Source organism: Pteropus alecto, unplaced genomic scaffold, assembly GCF_000325575.1.
Source record: "Pteropus alecto unplaced genomic scaffold, ASM32557v1 scaffold213, whole genome shotgun sequence".
Classification (NCBI taxonomy): domain Eukaryota; kingdom Metazoa; phylum Chordata; class Mammalia; order Chiroptera; family Pteropodidae; genus Pteropus; species Pteropus alecto.
This window is the reverse complement of record NW_006434829.1, coordinates 388,356-404,798: the sequence shown is the minus strand read 5'-3', so window position 1 is coordinate 404,798 and position 16,443 is coordinate 388,356. Positions and strand designations below refer to the sequence as shown.

The 16,443-nt window shown below is 64.8% G+C and overlaps 1 protein-coding gene across 1 annotated transcript in view; it reads left to right on the top strand.

The window, feature by feature from the left end:
- FBRSL1 (fibrosin like 1) overlaps nt 1–16,443 on the top strand; it is a gene marked incomplete at its 5' end in the record, with an annotated part of 71,813 nt that continues 55,370 nt past the window's right edge. The window contains 2 exons of the mRNA XM_006910044.1: nt 1–84; nt 14,396–14,593. Coding sequence (XP_006910106.1) covers nt 1–84; nt 14,396–14,593 — 282 coding nt within the window. The remainder of the gene's footprint in view (nt 85–14,395; nt 14,594–16,443) is intronic.

Here is a 16,443-nt window from a genome sequence, read left to right as displayed (position 1 = left end):
CGTCGCCGCGAGTCCAGCTCGCAAGAGGAAGAGGTCATCGACGGGTTCGCCATTGCCAGCTTCAGCACGCTGGAGGCCTTGGAGGTAGGTGGGGCGGCCGGGCGGGGCGCCCCTGGAAACGCCAGCCCTTGGGGCACGGGCACACCCACCCCTCAGGGCTCCCGGGCCGCGTGGGCCCCGCGCGCCCGGCCGGTGGCTCCTGGCGGACCCGACAGCTTACCGTGGTTATGGGGGTGTTCGTATCGAGCTGCTGAGGAGAGAAACCTGTAAATCACACTACCCAGGTGGGGGCGGTCTGGCTGGACAATCGGGCTCTTTCTTTCGATTGTGTTTCTGTTGCAAAAATATCAGTTGACAAGGGCTCAGGATGTGCTAGGGAGGTGTGCACTGCTGGGCTTGGTGGAGGCAGCGATTAAATGGATACTTTGAGGTTCTTCCTGGTCCTCTAATCCCTGGAGGTTTCTTTTTAAGATGGGAGGAGGGTCATATCTTAGGATCCCTCTGGGTGACAGCAGCTTGCTGCATGCTTTAATAGGATGACAAAAAGTATTGCTTGTCTGGATGATTTATCATGCACAGCATTTGCTGAGTAAATGCTGCCCTGCTTGCCTGAATCCAGGTGAGTGGAGAGGGACCTGCGTACTGTCAGAGTAGGGTGTGCTGGCAGCTGAGAGCTCCTGGAACTGGCCTGTGTAGAAATGCTGGCCAGGCCCTGGAGTCCTGGGAGCCTCGGCCAGCCAGCACCTCCACCCTCCGGGGAGCCCGTGCAGCACTGATTTTGAGGGACTGGCCTTTGCTGGGATTGGGGTCCTAGGGATCACTCAGCAGCCCCCTCCTCCTTTTCCTGGGGCTTGGGGGCCAACGACCTGTGATCTCCCAGTCTGAGTCTGAGCTTGGGGTAGGGGAAGGGTCCTCCGTTGCAAGTCCCTGCAGTGAGCTCTCTCCTTGGGGTCTTCCGGGTCTGTGGAGAGCCTCAGGGTCAGGCGCTGGCAGCCAGGGGAAGGTGGCGCCAGGGACAGATTTGTCACTTTCTGTCTGGGCAGGTGGAGGCGCAGAGGTGGGGCACCTGTGTCGGAGCTTGTGCTGGCCACATAGCCCTGGATCCCCTGTCGTGCGCATCCGTGGGGCCTGAGATGGCTCCTGGGCCAAGAGGTCACCAGCTAAGGCGCTTCGGTGTGGTGTGGTGTGGCACTTGCTGGGCTCTGCTCTGGGAAGAGGTGGCCCCAGGGCTGAGTTTTCTGCCTTCATACAAGCCAGGTCCTGCCCTGCAGCATCCGAGTGGTGACACCACCCACCTTCCGGCCGGCCTCTCCCACTGACACCCTCTCCCAGTGGCACCCAGCCCCTTTCAGGCTGTGCCGCCTTGGGCCTCCCCATCTGCCGACCTTCTGCCTGGGCTGTTTGGCACTTCCAGGTCTCGGCACAAATGTCACTCAGAGAGGCCCTCCTGGTGACAGGCTGAGGCGGCATCCTTCGGACCTCCCTGTGCTGTGTCACAGCTTTCCTTCCTGTAAGTCACCTCTGTCTCTGAAGCTGGCCTGGGACTTGCTCTCTGTTTTGTGGCTGTCACAGAACTTGTGAGCTAGACGTGAACAGGCACCACTTCGGTTTTGTGTGTTCCCTGTGGGGTCGAGTGAACAAGCGAAGGGAGGCGCCGAGGTCAGGAAGGCTGAGGCTAAGGCCGGTCAGTGCGCCCTGGTGACACGAGCCTGTGGACAGGGTCCACGTGGTGCCCACAGTGGCTCTGGCTGTGCCCTTCCTGCCTCGGACTGGGACATTGGAAGTGAAGCCTTGGGTTTGGGGGACTTCTGCAGGCTCCGAGCAGCCAGGCCAGGGCCCAGGGAGGTGATCCTGCTCTTTGCTTGGCGCTCACACAGCCATGTCACCCCCGGGGCACTCCATGCACCTTTCTCTTCCCTTCAGGGAGGGGTCCACATGCCTCAGAACATATGGGCTTCTGCGCGTGTCCTAGCTTCCGGGTTGGCACTCTGGGTGGCCTCATTTCTTGCTCAGGTGTGGCGGTTCCCTCAGGCCAGCCTGCAGCGACCGGGTACCCTGGCTGGCACTGCTTTTTGCCTGCTGCACAGATGGGTACACTGAGACCCAGCACCACGAGTCCAGGCCCCTGCCCGCCCCGCCTCAGACCTCTGCTGGCCTCCACGTGGGCCGCTTCAAATGTCAGGTGTAGACCAGCTCCGGAGGTAGGACCTGCAGGATGCAGTGTCCCTAAGGATGCAGGCCCCCACACCCCTCTGTGTCCCAGATAGACCCCTGTGCCGAAGGCAGGTAGTTCCCTGTCCCCTCACCCCATGCTCCTGTGTCTCCCTCAAGGGAGGACAGGTTCCTGCCTTTGGGGTGGTCAAGAGGCTTGCAGACGCTCCGTGACTTGATAGTGTGTTCTTGGCTGAGGAGGGGCCCCCCAAGTCTGGCCTGGCTCAGGGTGTGTCTGAGGCTCTGGGGACACAGGGCTGGGAGTGTGGGGATCTGGATTGCAGCTGGTACGGGGAAGCGCATGCTGTCAGTCCTGCCCGTGGGGGCCTTGATCTCAGGGGCCATGTGCCCGGCCCGTCTATCCGACGGGGGCATGGGGCTCAGTGAGGAGAGCCGGTGGTGGAGAAGCCTTCAAGTCTCAGAGCGCTCAAGCCCTAGGCTGCCTCCTGCGCTTCAGATGGGGAAACCGAGGCCCAGAGAGGACAAGTACTTTGCCTGCAGTCTCTGGATGAAGGTGTGGCGCCAAGCCTGGAACCCGCCTAGGATGGCGTTGGGTTGGTCCCCACCCCCGAGCCGCTGGGGGGCTGCTCCTTCCACGGCTGCGCCCTGCCGTGGGTGAAGGCAAAGCTGTCGTGTGGCCCCTGCGCGCCGTGTGGGTGGGAGCCAGAGCTGGGGTCCCTGCACTGTCAGCGCCCTGTTCCCGGGAGCAGTGGTGACAGTGACGGCCGCCGAGGGCGCTGTCCTTCGGCTCCCTTGTACTCCTGCTTCGTAGATGGGCAGGCCGAGGCCCAGGGCGGTGAAGTCCCGTCTAGGGCCGCAGAACCACGGCATCTTCGCCTGGACGCCGTGAGAGGGACCCGAGCATGCGCAGGGCGGAGGCCCCCCCACACTGAGTCTGCAGAGCAGCCGCAGGGGCCCGGGTGGCCCCGGCCTCTGGGGAATGCCGCCCCTCCGAGCACCGTGGGCAACCGCGTCAGTCTGCAGAGCTGAGAAGGGTCTGCTCTGTCACCTGCAGTCACCACACAACTGTCAGCGGTGGGGCCACAGGCGAACCCTCCATGGTGTGGCGCTGAACGGCTGTGGTGGGCAGCGGAGGCACCGTGGCCCTGTGTCTGCTTGTTTGCTCGTCCCCACCTGCCCCTGGTCACAGGCGCCTTGAGTCCCGTGCAGGTGGGCAGAGACTGTCTCCCGGGCCCTGTCACCCAGCCCACTGTTCTGCTGGGTGTAGCGTACACAGCACTGTGGCCTGTGGGCCTCAGTCTCCCTGTCTGCCCCACATCCCAGCACCTGGGGGCGCGGTGTGGGGCTGACGGTAGGGAGGGTGCAGACCTGTCTGTCTCCCCATTTTCCTTCCTCTCCTGAGTACCTGGAAGCTATGCCGGGGGGGAGGTGGAGCATCTTCGTAGGTCGGGCTCCCCAGGAGGGGCGGCCCAGGCCTTGGGGGGCTTCCCCGTGGCAGGCCACGGTCTACCCTCCCTCCGCCCCGTCTGAGTTTCTGGGCAGAGTTGTGTGTCCACAGCGTGTGTGTGTGTGTGTGTGTGGGGGGGTGATGTGTCTGTGTCCCAGGTCAGTGTGTGTGTGTGTGTGTGTGTGTGTGTACACACACATGGTGGGGCTCTGCCTGGGTGTGTGTGTAAACCTCAGTGGAACCTTTGTGGGTTTTGCACCCACCCCCATTTCTCTGTACCCCCATGTCTCTTGTCTGTACACTTGGCTCTGACCCATCTAGCCCTTGCAGAGTCCATGGGCCCCACGCTGGCCGGTGTCCATGGCCTAGATGGGGGGCAGAGGGCAGGTTTGCACCTTGATCCTTGGGCACATATGGTGAATCCTGCACTGGAGACTCCGGAAGGGCCATATTCCTCCCTTTGTGTGCTGGGCCAGCGGCATCAGGACAAGATGGTCACCCCAGCGGGCATCCGATACTCCGAAGTTCACTGAGCTGGCCTCGTCCCTGCCCTTCCAGCTCTGAGCTTCAGCTAAGCAGCCGTGCTGTCACCGTGGTCTCTCCATGCCCACGCTTGCCCTCCCCTGCCCGGGTTCTTCCCCAGGTGTTGGGGTGACTTACTCTCCTCTCACAGGCTGGAGTCAGACTCCCCTCTCCCCCGCAGGGTGTTTGTGACCTGTGTCTGGGCCACTGCCTGCCCTCCCAGCTTATCCTCCCCGCTGTCACCCCCAGCAGGTCAGGCCCTCTGTGCCCTGTCCCCGCGTGAGGACTGTGGCGGTGCTGGCTTGCTCATGATGTGTCTGTGCGTTCAGCGACTCACAGCACCGCGTCTCCGTCACTCAGGGGAGCGTGTTTCGTTGCTTTCGGGGGCGTTGCTGCTGTGTGAGAAAGCTGTCTCCCCGCCTCCTGTTGTACCTGGGCAGTTCGTTAGGTCCTGACAGTTCCCCGGTGGCCACCATGGCATCTGCCAGGAACCAGTGTTGTCACTGCCTACTTCCTCCCCCACCCCCGCCTTGCGGCGCACCCGTCAGCACTTCTAGAGCGCTGTGTGGGTGCCCGTCCCCTCTGGCGAGCCTCTCCCACTCCCCCCACGCTCCCCCCACTCGCGGCATGCACCCTTTCACGTGGACACTGCCCCGCCCTGGAGGCGTCTGGCGGGCTCCACAGGCAGGGCGGGGGCAGGCTGTCCCTGCCTTCCAGAACAGCCCTGCCGACCGCGTGGGTAGTGTCCCTCTCTCCTCCGGCCACTTTACTGGTGCTGGCGTTGGGATTTTGGCACCGTGGTACTACGTAAAGTGGGTCCTTGGCCGTCCCGGGTTTGCTGGCTGGGCCTCACCTCCCCTTGTGCTCTGGGATAGTGGGAGCGGTGTCGGAGCCGCTGCTCCCCCAGGATGCTGCCGCCCGCCTTCCGATGCCCAGGGAGAGACTCGGTCCAGCTCCGCGCGCAGTGGGGAGGCGGGTAGTGAGGAAAGGAACTGTGGGACCAGCTGGCTGTTGGCCCGGTCGGCAGAGGCCCCCCCCGCCCCCAGCAGGCCACTGTGGGACGGAGCCACCCAGGACGTCTGCCTGTGAGCTCTGGTGGGTGCCGAAGCCTCAGCCTGGCGGTCAGGGCAGTATTCAACGCCATGGGCTGCGTGACCGAGCCAGCCTCCCTTGCTTCGCTCTTGGCAGCCCCTGTCATTGGGCTGTTGCTGGAGATGGCCTCTCTTGCCTCTCACTCAGTGGGACCCAGGCAGTGGTGGCCCTGGGGCAGGACCTCTGGAAAGCACCGCTGGCCAGTGGGGAGGACCCTGACCTGCTCTTCCCGCCCTGACTCACTGAGCATTTATTGAGTGCCGACTGTGCCTGGCTCAGTGCCAGCCACAGGGTTCGTACCAGGAGGCGGACAGGTGACTGGACACATGTCTGGGAGGAGATGACGGCTCTCTGGACAGCATCGAGGGGGCAGGAGGAGGTTGGGCAGGCTGGCAGCTCCGGGTAGGTGCTGGGCGGGGGCCCCCTGGGGCGGATGATGAGGTCTGCAGGAGCACTCAGGTTGGGATGCCTAGAGAAGGTCGATGGGGCTGTTGGCAGAGGGGCAGCCTGGCCGGGGTGGCGGGCTGTCACCCAGGGCGCCCTAGGCACTTTCCGTCTCGTGGGCTGGAATCTGAAATCCTCGTGGAATTGAGTGCTTTGGGGACTCAGGGCACGTATGTGGTGTTCGGTTCTAGTCCCACGTGCAGATTGTTTGCCCGTGGAGCTCAGAGAAGAAAATTTGCCAACGAGTCACCAGCTTCACCCTCGTTCGGCTCACCGGACTCCATGTACCGGGCTTGTTTAGAGGTGCACGCACGTAGGGCGAGCTGACTCAACCCCCGTGCACAGCCCGAAGGCACAGACTGCCCTGCAGTATGTGCACGTGTCTGCAGGGTGTGCGTCTGTGGAGGGGGTTTGTGCGTGCACGTGGGTGTGCGGTGGGCGTTTGCGGGTTGTGCTTGTGAGTAGACCTGTGTGTGGGGTGGGACCCTTGGCAGAAAGCCCATGCTGGCCTGGTGGGCCCGTCTGTGTCCTGCAGGCTGGTAGCTCAGACTCCAGCCTGGCGAGGCGTCTCGGCAGACGTGGCTCTGCTTCCTGCCCGAAGCAGCAGTTACGACACGTGCTGCCACCTGGACTCTACACGCAATGAGCACAGAGCTGCACACAATGACCTGGTCCCGGGCACCCAGGGGCCCCCAACAAGGGAGGGCCCTCCGGTGAGAGCTTGGTGGCTGGCAGGCGGTCGGGGGGAGCAGAGCGGCCATCTGTGTGAAGGCACGCCTGTGGCCCTGTCGGGACCTCCACTCATACCGCATTGCCAGGGAGGAGTGGGAGGCTGGAGCCACAGTGATCTATGTCAGGAGGTCATGAGACTGGGAAGGGTGGAAAGCAGGGTCAAGGGTCAAGGTCAGGGTGAGGGCAAACCTGCGACCAAGTGAGGTATCAACTCGCTTCATCCTCCCAGCAGCTCCTTTAGTGAGATCTGTGCTGCTCCGTCGTTTAGACAAGGAAACAGGCACGAGGATTAAGTCACTTCCCCAGTCTCCACTGCTGGCCGGTGGCAGAACACAATTGGAACCAGGCACAGGGCATCATTCTGTGCTGCGCCTGGGGGGTAGGGTTGGAGGCCGTGGGCGCCCAGAGAGTGGCATGGCTTCCACCCGTCAAGCCTGGGCCTGCATGTCCAACTTGGGCCCCACCCCGCCCGCTTGGCCCCCCACCTGTCCGGTCGGACTCCATCTATCTGGCCTGTCCTCACTTGTCTAGCCTGGCTCCACCTGTCCGGCCTGGCTCCACCTGTCCGGCCTGCCCCCACCTGTCCGGCCTGCCCCCACCTGTCTGGCCTGGCCCCACCTGTCCAGTTTGGGCTCCACCTCTATGGCCTGAGGCCGTACGTCTGGCCACCTTGGCTTTCCTGTCGTTCCCTAACCTCATAGTTTCACACTGAGTTGAGACGTGGTCTCATGGGCCCTGGTAGCCCATTGGGCTGGCAGGTCCCTGGTGGGGTGTCCAGACCCGCTTCTGTGGGAGCCCCAGGCCTGCGTGGCCATTAGCCTCGTTCTGACTCTTTCCCACCCCCATCCCCCTGCTCACTGTGGATCTGACACATTGTGCCACTGTGGGTGCTCGGCAGCTTCGGCCCTCCCTGCAAGCACTCTCCAGCCCTGTGGAGGCTGTCCACACTCATGTGGCCCTTGGGGTCCGTGTGACCCCATTGCCTCTGTGACCTCCAGCCCTGGCTGTGTGCTGGTGCTCGGCTGATGCTCTTGCCACACTGCCCGAAGGGCCTGCGGGATTCGTGAGATGATGCACACGGACCCGTCTCCTGGGTAAAAGCAGGGCCCTGGCTCCTGAGGTCAGGTCTCTGCTTGGCCCAGACTCCCGGGGGCTGCCTGTCAGCGTGGAATGAAGCCTTGGCGCATGCCGTGACCCTGCCTGGTGCTCTCTCCGCCATGTAGAAACACATCCGGGACGCTTCTTCCAAGAAGAAGCTCCTGGCCACCGAGGGTGCCAGCGAAGCCACTAGGCCGGGCGACGCTTCACATCGCTTCTCTCCTCCCTACCATTTGGCCCTGGGCAGCCCTGTGTCTGCTCTGGGACAGGCTTCCTCCTGGGGCGCGGGGCAAGGTGGACGCCCCCGCCCCTGGTCCTGCGCCTTTCCCCTTCTCCTCTTCGAAGCCCTTCTCTGAGCCGATCCTGTGGCTTGTTTCTGTTTGTCCCCCACCCCAGGACAGAACCCCGAGAACAGGATTTTCTGGAGCCCTCCCCCTGATGGGTAGGGAGGGCCTGTTGGCCCCAGTGGCCCCCTCCATGTGCGACAGCTGAGCAGCAGCTGTGCAGGTCCCAGGGACACACCGCAGCTGTGGAGGGGCTGGCTGGACCGAGCCTCTGGGCCGGGTGTCGGGGAGGGGCTGGGCAGAGGCGGACTCTGCAGCCTGATTATCAGGATAGTGGTAGCGAACGTTAGACCCCAGCTGGGTGTGGGTCACAGGGTGGCCTGGGTGGTCAGCGCTGGGTCACAGGGTGGGGTCACAGTAGGGGACAGGCGGGTGGGTACTCATGCACGGGGACACTGAGGAAGGATGTGGCGAGCCAGCAGAATGACTTAGAGGGACCAGGCAGGATCTGGAAGCTTCTAGAGCAGCCAAGGTGTCAATGAGGCCTTTGAGGGATGATTCTCGAGGGTGGCGTGACACTTGGACGGCCATGGCGCCTGTGGGGGAGTGAGGGATCTCTCAGGTGGATGCCTTACCTGGAGGACCGCGGACGGGCCTCGGGGGTGCGGCGTGGGCGTGAGCTGCGGAGGCTGCCCTAGCAGTGTCCTGCTTGGGTCCCCGTGCAGGGTGGGGGAGGCATTATGTTGGACCCCGACAGGGCCCAGCAGGTGTCAGAAGTGTCCCAGGCCTTCCTGCTCCTGGACGCAGGGACAGGGACTCGGGCCTGTCTGGATCACCAGCCCTCCGCGTGGGTGTGTGATGGCGCAGGCCTCTGGAAACCGCGAGGGGTTCAGCGCGCTGCGTCCCTCGTCCTGGGAACCCTCCCAGTCCCAGGCAGACAGGGACAGGTGGTCTCAAGGGGGAGGGGCTCCCGTCTGGGGAGAGACTGCACACTGAGCCGTGTGCTCTCTGGACACAGGAAGGCAGCACCTGAACAGGTGCGCTCTGCCCCGGGGAAGGGAGTGTGGGGCTAAAGTTTTACTCCAGGGAGGCGGGGAATTTGAGCCCAAACTTGCAGGTGAGGGGGAGGGCGGAAGGAGCAGCTCGCCCATGCCCTGGGGCAAATGTCTGCTGAAGGGCGTGCAGCTGCCAGGTGGGCCTGGTGGACCCGGTGGGCTGCGCTGACTGGACGCAGGCGGGATCCGGCCTGGAACACTGGAGAGCTGTTGACTGGACCATAAGCCTGCGAGGGCTTCTAGGCCTTGAATGCAGGAAGTTCTGGGACATGGGCGGCCTCGGCCACCCACAGCCTCCTGGCTCCCCAGGCCTGGCTCTGTCCAGGGGTAACACGGTCATCCCACAGGGCCCCCCTTCCATGCAGGGTAGGCAGTGGAGGGGTGGGCCCAGTGTGATTCCAGGAGCAGTGGGGGTGCCTGGCCAGAAGGGTGCAGCTGTGCCCCTGCCTACAGGGCAGGGAGCCTGGAAGGGCCCGAGCCGCCACCACCAGTGAGGCTCAGCCCCCAGTGAGGAGAGTGGAGGTCGGTGTTTGCCAGCTACGATGACTTTCAACCCCGTGGTTGGTTTACGGAAGTGCGGTTAGAAGTCTTGGCGCTGTGTAGTAATGGTGTTCATGGGAACTAGGAACAGTCACGTGAAGTCGCTACAGAAAAACCTGGTCAGTGCGCACCCTGCCCGGGTGGTCCAGGGTGGGCCCAGGGTCTTGGCTGCTGCTAGGGTGCTGGGGGCTTCATTGTCGGGCCATCGCCTCAGGCCACCAGGGCTCGTGGGCTGGCACTGCCGCTGTGCAAGCTCCTGCATTCAGGCATGAGTGCTGCCCACCTGCCGGTCTGGGAGTGCCCACAGGTGTGCACTGACCCAGGTGGGCTGCACAGGTAGATCTGTGGGTGGATGGTTACCTGAGGCTTGTGCTGACTGAGGCCTCGCCTGGACGCTGCCCTCAAGGTCTCCTTAGCTGCAGCTTCTGTCCCCTTGGGTGATGGCTTGTGCAGGTGACTCCTAGGGCTGGCTGGAGGGTCCTGGGGCACCAGTGGACACAGTGGACACGCCCCCAGACGCTGGACTGCTGGAGTTCATCTTGGCTCACCCCAGATCTTCACTGCAGCCTTGGTCGTGCCTCGGTTTCTCCGTCCGTGACCTGGGGTGCTCCTGGCATTGACGTCGTGTGGTCCACACTGCGCCCTGGCCTCGCTCCTCCCCACGGATCCGGTTTTGCTCAGGCGGTGGCCCTCCCCGCCCTCCTTGCCCTCCTGGTGCAGGCCCGGCGGGCAGAGCACTGGCCGATGCCCCCCGCGTCGGCCGGCGCAGGCGGGGGCCGGCGCTCCCTCGCTCACCAGCTGGGCCGCGCGGGTGCCCCATGGCAGCGGTCCAGTCCTACGACCGAGGGCCCCTGAGGCGCGGCACAGGGTCTGCTCCGTGACTTCCAGAGGTCCAGGCACTGATGTTGCAAGGATCGACAGTCTAGGTTTTTTTTAAACAAATCGTACCAAAACAGGTTTATGAAAAATGTGGGAAATCTGAACGTCTTGTGGCTGACAAAAGCATCCTCCTCACAGCGTGAACGACAGGGTGACTGGGTGTGCCTGTGGAGACAACCTGGACTTGCCCCGAGGCCCTCCAGAACCCGGGCTCGGCCCCTGCCTGGGCCGATGCTTCCTTCTGCCATTTTGTTTTCTTCAAATGTGACTAGAAAGACAGACTCGACCCAGCCAGGTGTCCCCGAGGGTGTCCCTGCAGGTTCTAGTTCACGCCCCGTGTATCTGCTCACCCTTCTGGTGGTCCGCCACGGGCAGCCCCGCCCCCACTCCGGGGCTCCGTCTCCCAGGCTAGAAAGAGTCTGTGTTTGACCCCAGTGGTCGAAAGTGCCTGATGACCCTAGAAGCGGTTCTTGCTTCTTTGCTTCAGCGCCTGGCTCCCTGTGACACGGGGACTTAGGAAGTGTTGTAGAGTTGTCACGCGGTGGCAGAATGCTCACTCATTCTGGACAGAGGTGGCCCACAGGAAGCTTTCTGTGGCAGTAAGAAGTCCCAAGCAGCCCTCGGGGGCCCCCGAGGTGTAGGGCGCGTGTCGCGTGCGTGCGGAAGTCAAGGCCGATGGTCAGGGCCGGGCAGGGTGGACCGGGCCTCCCCAGTGCATCCGCAGCACAGAGAAGGGTCAGGACTCCTGCCCGGCCCACTGCACAGGGCGGATGTTTGCGTGTGCATGTGTGAGTGTGCATTACGAACGTGTGTGTACATGTGTATGGTGGGGCACCCCAAAACCCCTGCCACCCCCCATCCAGTCAGCGGAAGACGGAATAGAAGAAAAAGGCGGACCGTCCCCCAGGAAGAGGGGCGCCTGCCGGCCAGCCGGCCTCGAGCCGGCACGGGGCCTTCCCGCCGGAAGCGCAGCTGAGCCCCGCGGCCGTGCAGCCAGCGCCTCGTAAGGCTTGATGGGTGTGCACACCCGTGTGTCTGCAGTGCGCACTCCTGTGTGTCTGCGGTGCGCACACCCGTGTCTGTGGTGTGCACACCTGTTGGTCTTTTTCTGGGGCGCCTGGACCGGTACACCCCTTCCAGCACGTCTCGTCAGGTCCTCCTCTGGCTCTTCTCTGTAGGCCCCTGCTCACAGCCCGCTGGGCTCACCCTCTGCACCGTGGTGGCGGGCCGGGGCAGGCAGGGACTCTCAAGGAGCAGTGAGGCTCTCAGGTGACAGACATGCAGCCTGGCACCCTGTGGCGGTGGGGTGGCGGTGCCAGGGTGCACAGGTAGGAGCTCCGGGGGCCTCTGCTCCCCCGGGCCTGTGTGGGAAGGAAGAGCCTGTGAGCAGCGAGACCCTTCCAGGGCTGGAGGCCTGACTCAGTGACGTGGTAGAGTGACCAGTGAGGCTGCTGGCTCTCTCTGGGCCTCAACTCTGCCTGGAGGAGGGGTGGCGCTCACGTGTGCGGCGGACACCCCATGCGTAGGGAGCGAGGTGCCATCTCCGGGTCTCTCTCTTCACTGGGGGGGATGGCCTGGGTTGCTTCCTGGGGAAGCCGCAGCCATTCGCTGGGTCCCGTGCTGACGGGGGCCCCACCTGGCAGCCCTCCCCTAGCAGGTGGCATGGGAGAGGGATCATGGGCTCCTCGCACCTCGGGGCCTCCATGCTGCTCCCCGGCGTCCTCCCCAAGCAGCTCAGAAGGGGCCTCTTCCCTCAGCTTCCCGCCGGGGTCACCCTCCTGTCCTGTGGGTGTAGTGACAACACCCCTGGTGGGCCGGCTCCCTTCGGTCCCTGGCGCCGAGCCGGGGTACGTCAATGCTCAGTGAGTTGAAGGAGCGCAGCGGGGTCGGAGCCAGGAGTCCGTGGGGTTCAGCGTAGGGGTGCAGGGCGAGTGGCTCCTTGGGGCTGAGGCGGGCTGGCACTCTAAGAGGTCAGAGGTGGCTGGGAGTCTGTCCCGGGCCCCAGGGGAGGCAGCAGCAAGGCGGTGACCTGTGGGTGTCCTGGTCCGGCAGCCCGGAAGGTGAGCGTGAGGAGGGCGAAGCGAGTGTTTGCCCGGTGCTCAGGCAGGAACTGGGGACCTCAGACGGAGTCGTGCGGTGTGCACGAGCCGGCGGTCACTGGGGCCTGAGCTCCAGCCTGGGGGAGGTGAGCTTCATTGTGGGAAGGTCTCCAACCTTGCCCATGTCCCTTGTGGCCTGGCTGACCCTCGAGGGCCCCAGTCTGGCCAGCCCACTCTCCTACCCCTTGCTGCCCCTCAGTGGGCACAGGGGAGGGGCCGGGGACACGGGCTCCCCCGCTCAGGCAGGGTGCACGCACCGGCCCTCGGTGTGAAGTCAGAGGTCAAGGAGTGCTCCTAGCCTCCCATGATGGGTTGTGGAAGGGTGTGCCTTCCCCTCGCGAGCCCCAGGTCTGCGCGGCCGTGGGTGTGCACCCCTCCTTGGGCTGTTGGAGAAGATCCTGGGAGTGAGGAGTGTCCCATCCTGGGGGGGAGCGTGACCCCAGGTGCATCCTCCCAGGGGTGGTCACCACCCTGCAATTGTGCATGGTTGCTCCCAGCCCGGACCGGAGACCACATGAGGCAGGCAGTCATGCGGGTCCCTTGCCTGGAAGGACAGCTCTAGCCTGGCCGGCCTTGTTGGTGCCCCCCGCTAATTCTGAGAGCTGTGGGCCCCTCTGAAAGGAGAATGTGGGGGACTTTTCGAGGCGGTCACTAGCACAGTGTGTTTCTGTCCCCAGCCCCAGGCCGGGTACCACAACAATTTGGGACATTGGTTCCTCTTGCTGCCAGATGGGCTGAGGCCCCAGCCAGGCGCCTACCTAAGGGCAGAAGCCTGCTTTGCGAGAGGCCACCATGGTCACTGCTGGCCGCACTGGCCATGTTCCCTCAGGTCCTCAGGAAGCTTTTCCCGTGGAGTGTGAGGGTATCGCCCAGAGACATTTCCTGTGGGGGTCAGGGTATCGCCTGGGGACACTTCCTATGGAGGTGTCAGGGTATTGCCTAGGGACACTTCCTGTGAGGTGTCACCTGAGGGGCACTTCCTTTGGGGCTGTGAGGGTATCACCTGGGATGTGGGACAGCAGCTCAGCTGTGGGTACATAAGTCATTTGAGCCTAATTTCTCCCTCCTGTTTGGCAGCCCAGTGGAGCTGGTGCCTCTACCCTGGACCCAAGCAAGAGGCTGGTGGGTGACACCTTGCGGCTCACCACCAGTGCACAGCAGGCTGTCCTGGGCTCTGGGCACGTTGCAGGGGCTGCAGGTCCGGGACCCTCTGCACAGTGTGTCTGTGGGCAGGAGCCGCATGTGGCGACACATGAGAGACCGTGTTGCCGTTGTACGAGTGTAGAAATGCCTGCTGTGTGCCAGGCCCTGTGCCAGGCGCCGGTGCAGCTGTGAGCAAGGCAGGCACAGGGTCCTGTCCTAGGGAAGGGCCTGGGGTCCCTGTAGATCCACACACCTGCCTGAGATGGGGACCACTTTCTCAAGACAGGCTCATAGCTGCAGGCTGCCAGGCTGCCTGGAGTTGGTGGGTGAACCTGCGGGCGGCTCAGCACCAGGGGACGGGGACAGCTAGAGCTAGACTGGCTCTTCTGTGGCTAGCGCTACAGTGATGGCTCCCAGCCCAGGAGTCCAAGGGGTACCCCCAGGAAGGACTGTGCCCCACCAAGGCCTGTGCAGCTGTCAGTCATGGGCTCTGTGCTGGGCCAAGGATCAGGGCCCCCCATTACCAGCTGGGGCTTTCCCATCCAGCTGAGTTCCAGCATCACTCTCCCCAGTCCCGTCCTGATAGGCCCATCCACACTCACCTGACCCATCTGTCCCCCATCCGTGGGTAGAGTCTTGGAAGGTGACTCTTCGTGTGGCGCTGCCTGGCTCTTGCTGTGATAATCGTGTTGATGTTCATCACCCTTCCCCCTCAGACCGTAAGCTTCAAGAAGTGTTTCTCGGGCGCAGCACCTCCAGGTGGGTGCTGCACATGCCCAGGGCCCCACCCTCAGAGCATGGTGTGGCCTCGCATCGTGTCACCCGTGGGATGACATGCGGAACCATGCGTCACTGCCGATTAACTGCTTTCTCCCGCCTTCCCCGCAGAAGGACATGGCCCTGAAGCCACATGAGCGGAAGGAGAAATGGGCACGGCGCCTCATCAAGAAGCCCCGCGAGTCAGAAAACGGCCCGTCCGCAGAGCCGAGTGAGAACGGGCGGCCCCTGGAGGTGGGCGACCCCGAGCAGGACCTGGAGCCTGCCGCGGACCGAGGAAAGAAGGTCCCGCTGCAGCCCGCCAAGCAGGTGAGCGCTGGGCCCCGCCCCACTCAGAGCCGCGGGCTGCGCGCCCCTCCCCCGGCGCCCGTGGGGCCACACCAGCACCTGGACACCACCCGTCGGCCTCTGGCCCTGCCTGGCAACGCGCTCCATCGTTGTCAGGCGTGGGGGATGGGGCACATGTGGACCGGGGCCGGATTCTGAGCAGAGGCAGGGGACCTGCCCAGGTGGGTGACAGCCAGAGGGAGGCCGAGCCTGGCCGGGCCGGGAGCCCGGGAATGGGGGTGGGGTGGGGTGGCGGCTGTGCTCGGCAGGGCCCAGGGTGCACCCGCTGATAGGCCGGCCCCGTTTCCCCATCGCGTCTGTCAGGCTCCGCCGACCACAGGGTGTCCAGCGTGTCTGTAATGCGCGGGGACCAGGCTCGTGGCTGGATGCGCTCCGCCCCCTAAACCTAGCTGAAGTGCAGTGTGTCTGCGGGCAGGGGCCGACGTGCGGTCGGTGGGCTGGGCGCAGGGGGCAGCCCTGCCTGAGGCCTGCAGCCGTCGCCCAGGGCCCCACGGGGACGCGGGCTCTGTCCTGGGCGCTCGGCACTGCCGCTGCTCCTGCTCGGGGCCTCGTTGGTCTGCGCCTTCTTTCGGAGGGGTTCTTCTCCGTGTTCACGCTTTCACCTCACGTGGGGACCGGGCCGCTGGTGAGGGGGCAGCATGTCTGGGCCCGGGCTGGATGGGGGGTCGGCAGGCACACTTGCCCAGGTGGACACGTGCTCTTTCTTCCATGCAGGTGTGCTCCCCAGAAGGGGGGCCGCTCCCAGCCAACCACTGGGACCAGAACGGCCCGGCCCAGCGCCAGCAGCAGCTCCAGCCCAGCCAGCCCCCGGGGTCACCCCCAGCCCCGTGTCGGCGCTGCCAGCCCAGTCGGGCTCTCCCGGACTCTGGGCAGCCCTGCCAGCCCCAGCAGCCACTCCCGAGTCAGCGCAGCTGGCCCCAGCGGTCACTTCTGGGCCCAAGACAGCCCTGCCAGCCCCGGCGGTCACTTCTGGGCCCAGGTCAGCCCTGCCGGCCCCAGCGGCTGCTTCCAGCCCCAGATCCGCACTGCCGGCCCCAGCGGTCACTCCCGGCTCAGCCCTACCGGCCACGGTGGGCGCTCCTAGGCCCCAGACAGCGCTGCCGGCCCCCGCGCTCCCTCCTGGCCCCGTGCCACCTCTGCCGGCCCCTGCGCTCCTTCCTGACCCCGTGCCATCTCTGCCGGCCCCTGCGGTCCCTGCTGGCCCTCTGGCACCGCTGCTGGCCCACTCGGTCGTGGGTGGCACCATGTCTGCATGGCCAGCCCAGCAGGGCATCCTCAGGACAGCGGTGCCGGCCCCTTCGGTCTCTGCTGGCCCAGTGCCAGCGGTGCCAGCCCCCCCAGTCCCTCCTCATGCTGCGTCCACGCCGCCGGCCCCCCAGCTTACTCGCAGGCCGGTGCTGCTGCCCCCGGCGGGCGCTCCTAGCCCCGTGCCAACCCCGAAGGTCCCTCCTGGGTCAGCCCAGTCACCCCCGGCAGTCACTGCTGGGCCTCAGTCAGCCCCAGCAATTAGCCGAAACCCCAGAGCAGTCCGGCCCCCCCAAACCTTCTCTTCTGGGCCCCAGACAGCCGCACGCACAGAAGCAGCCGCTCCTGGGCCCAGAACAGCCTCACGCACCCCAGCGGCCGCTCCTGGGCCCGAAGCAGCCCTGCCGGCCCCTGCGCTCGCTTCTGGGCCCGAGCCCACCCTGCAAACCCCAGCCGCTGCTGCCCCTCCCCGAGCCCCCTTCGCTTCTGGGGCGGCCAGCCCCACCCCGCCGGCCTCTCTTGGGGCCCGTGAGCCAGCCTCGGCGGTCCCTGCTGGACCCTGTCCC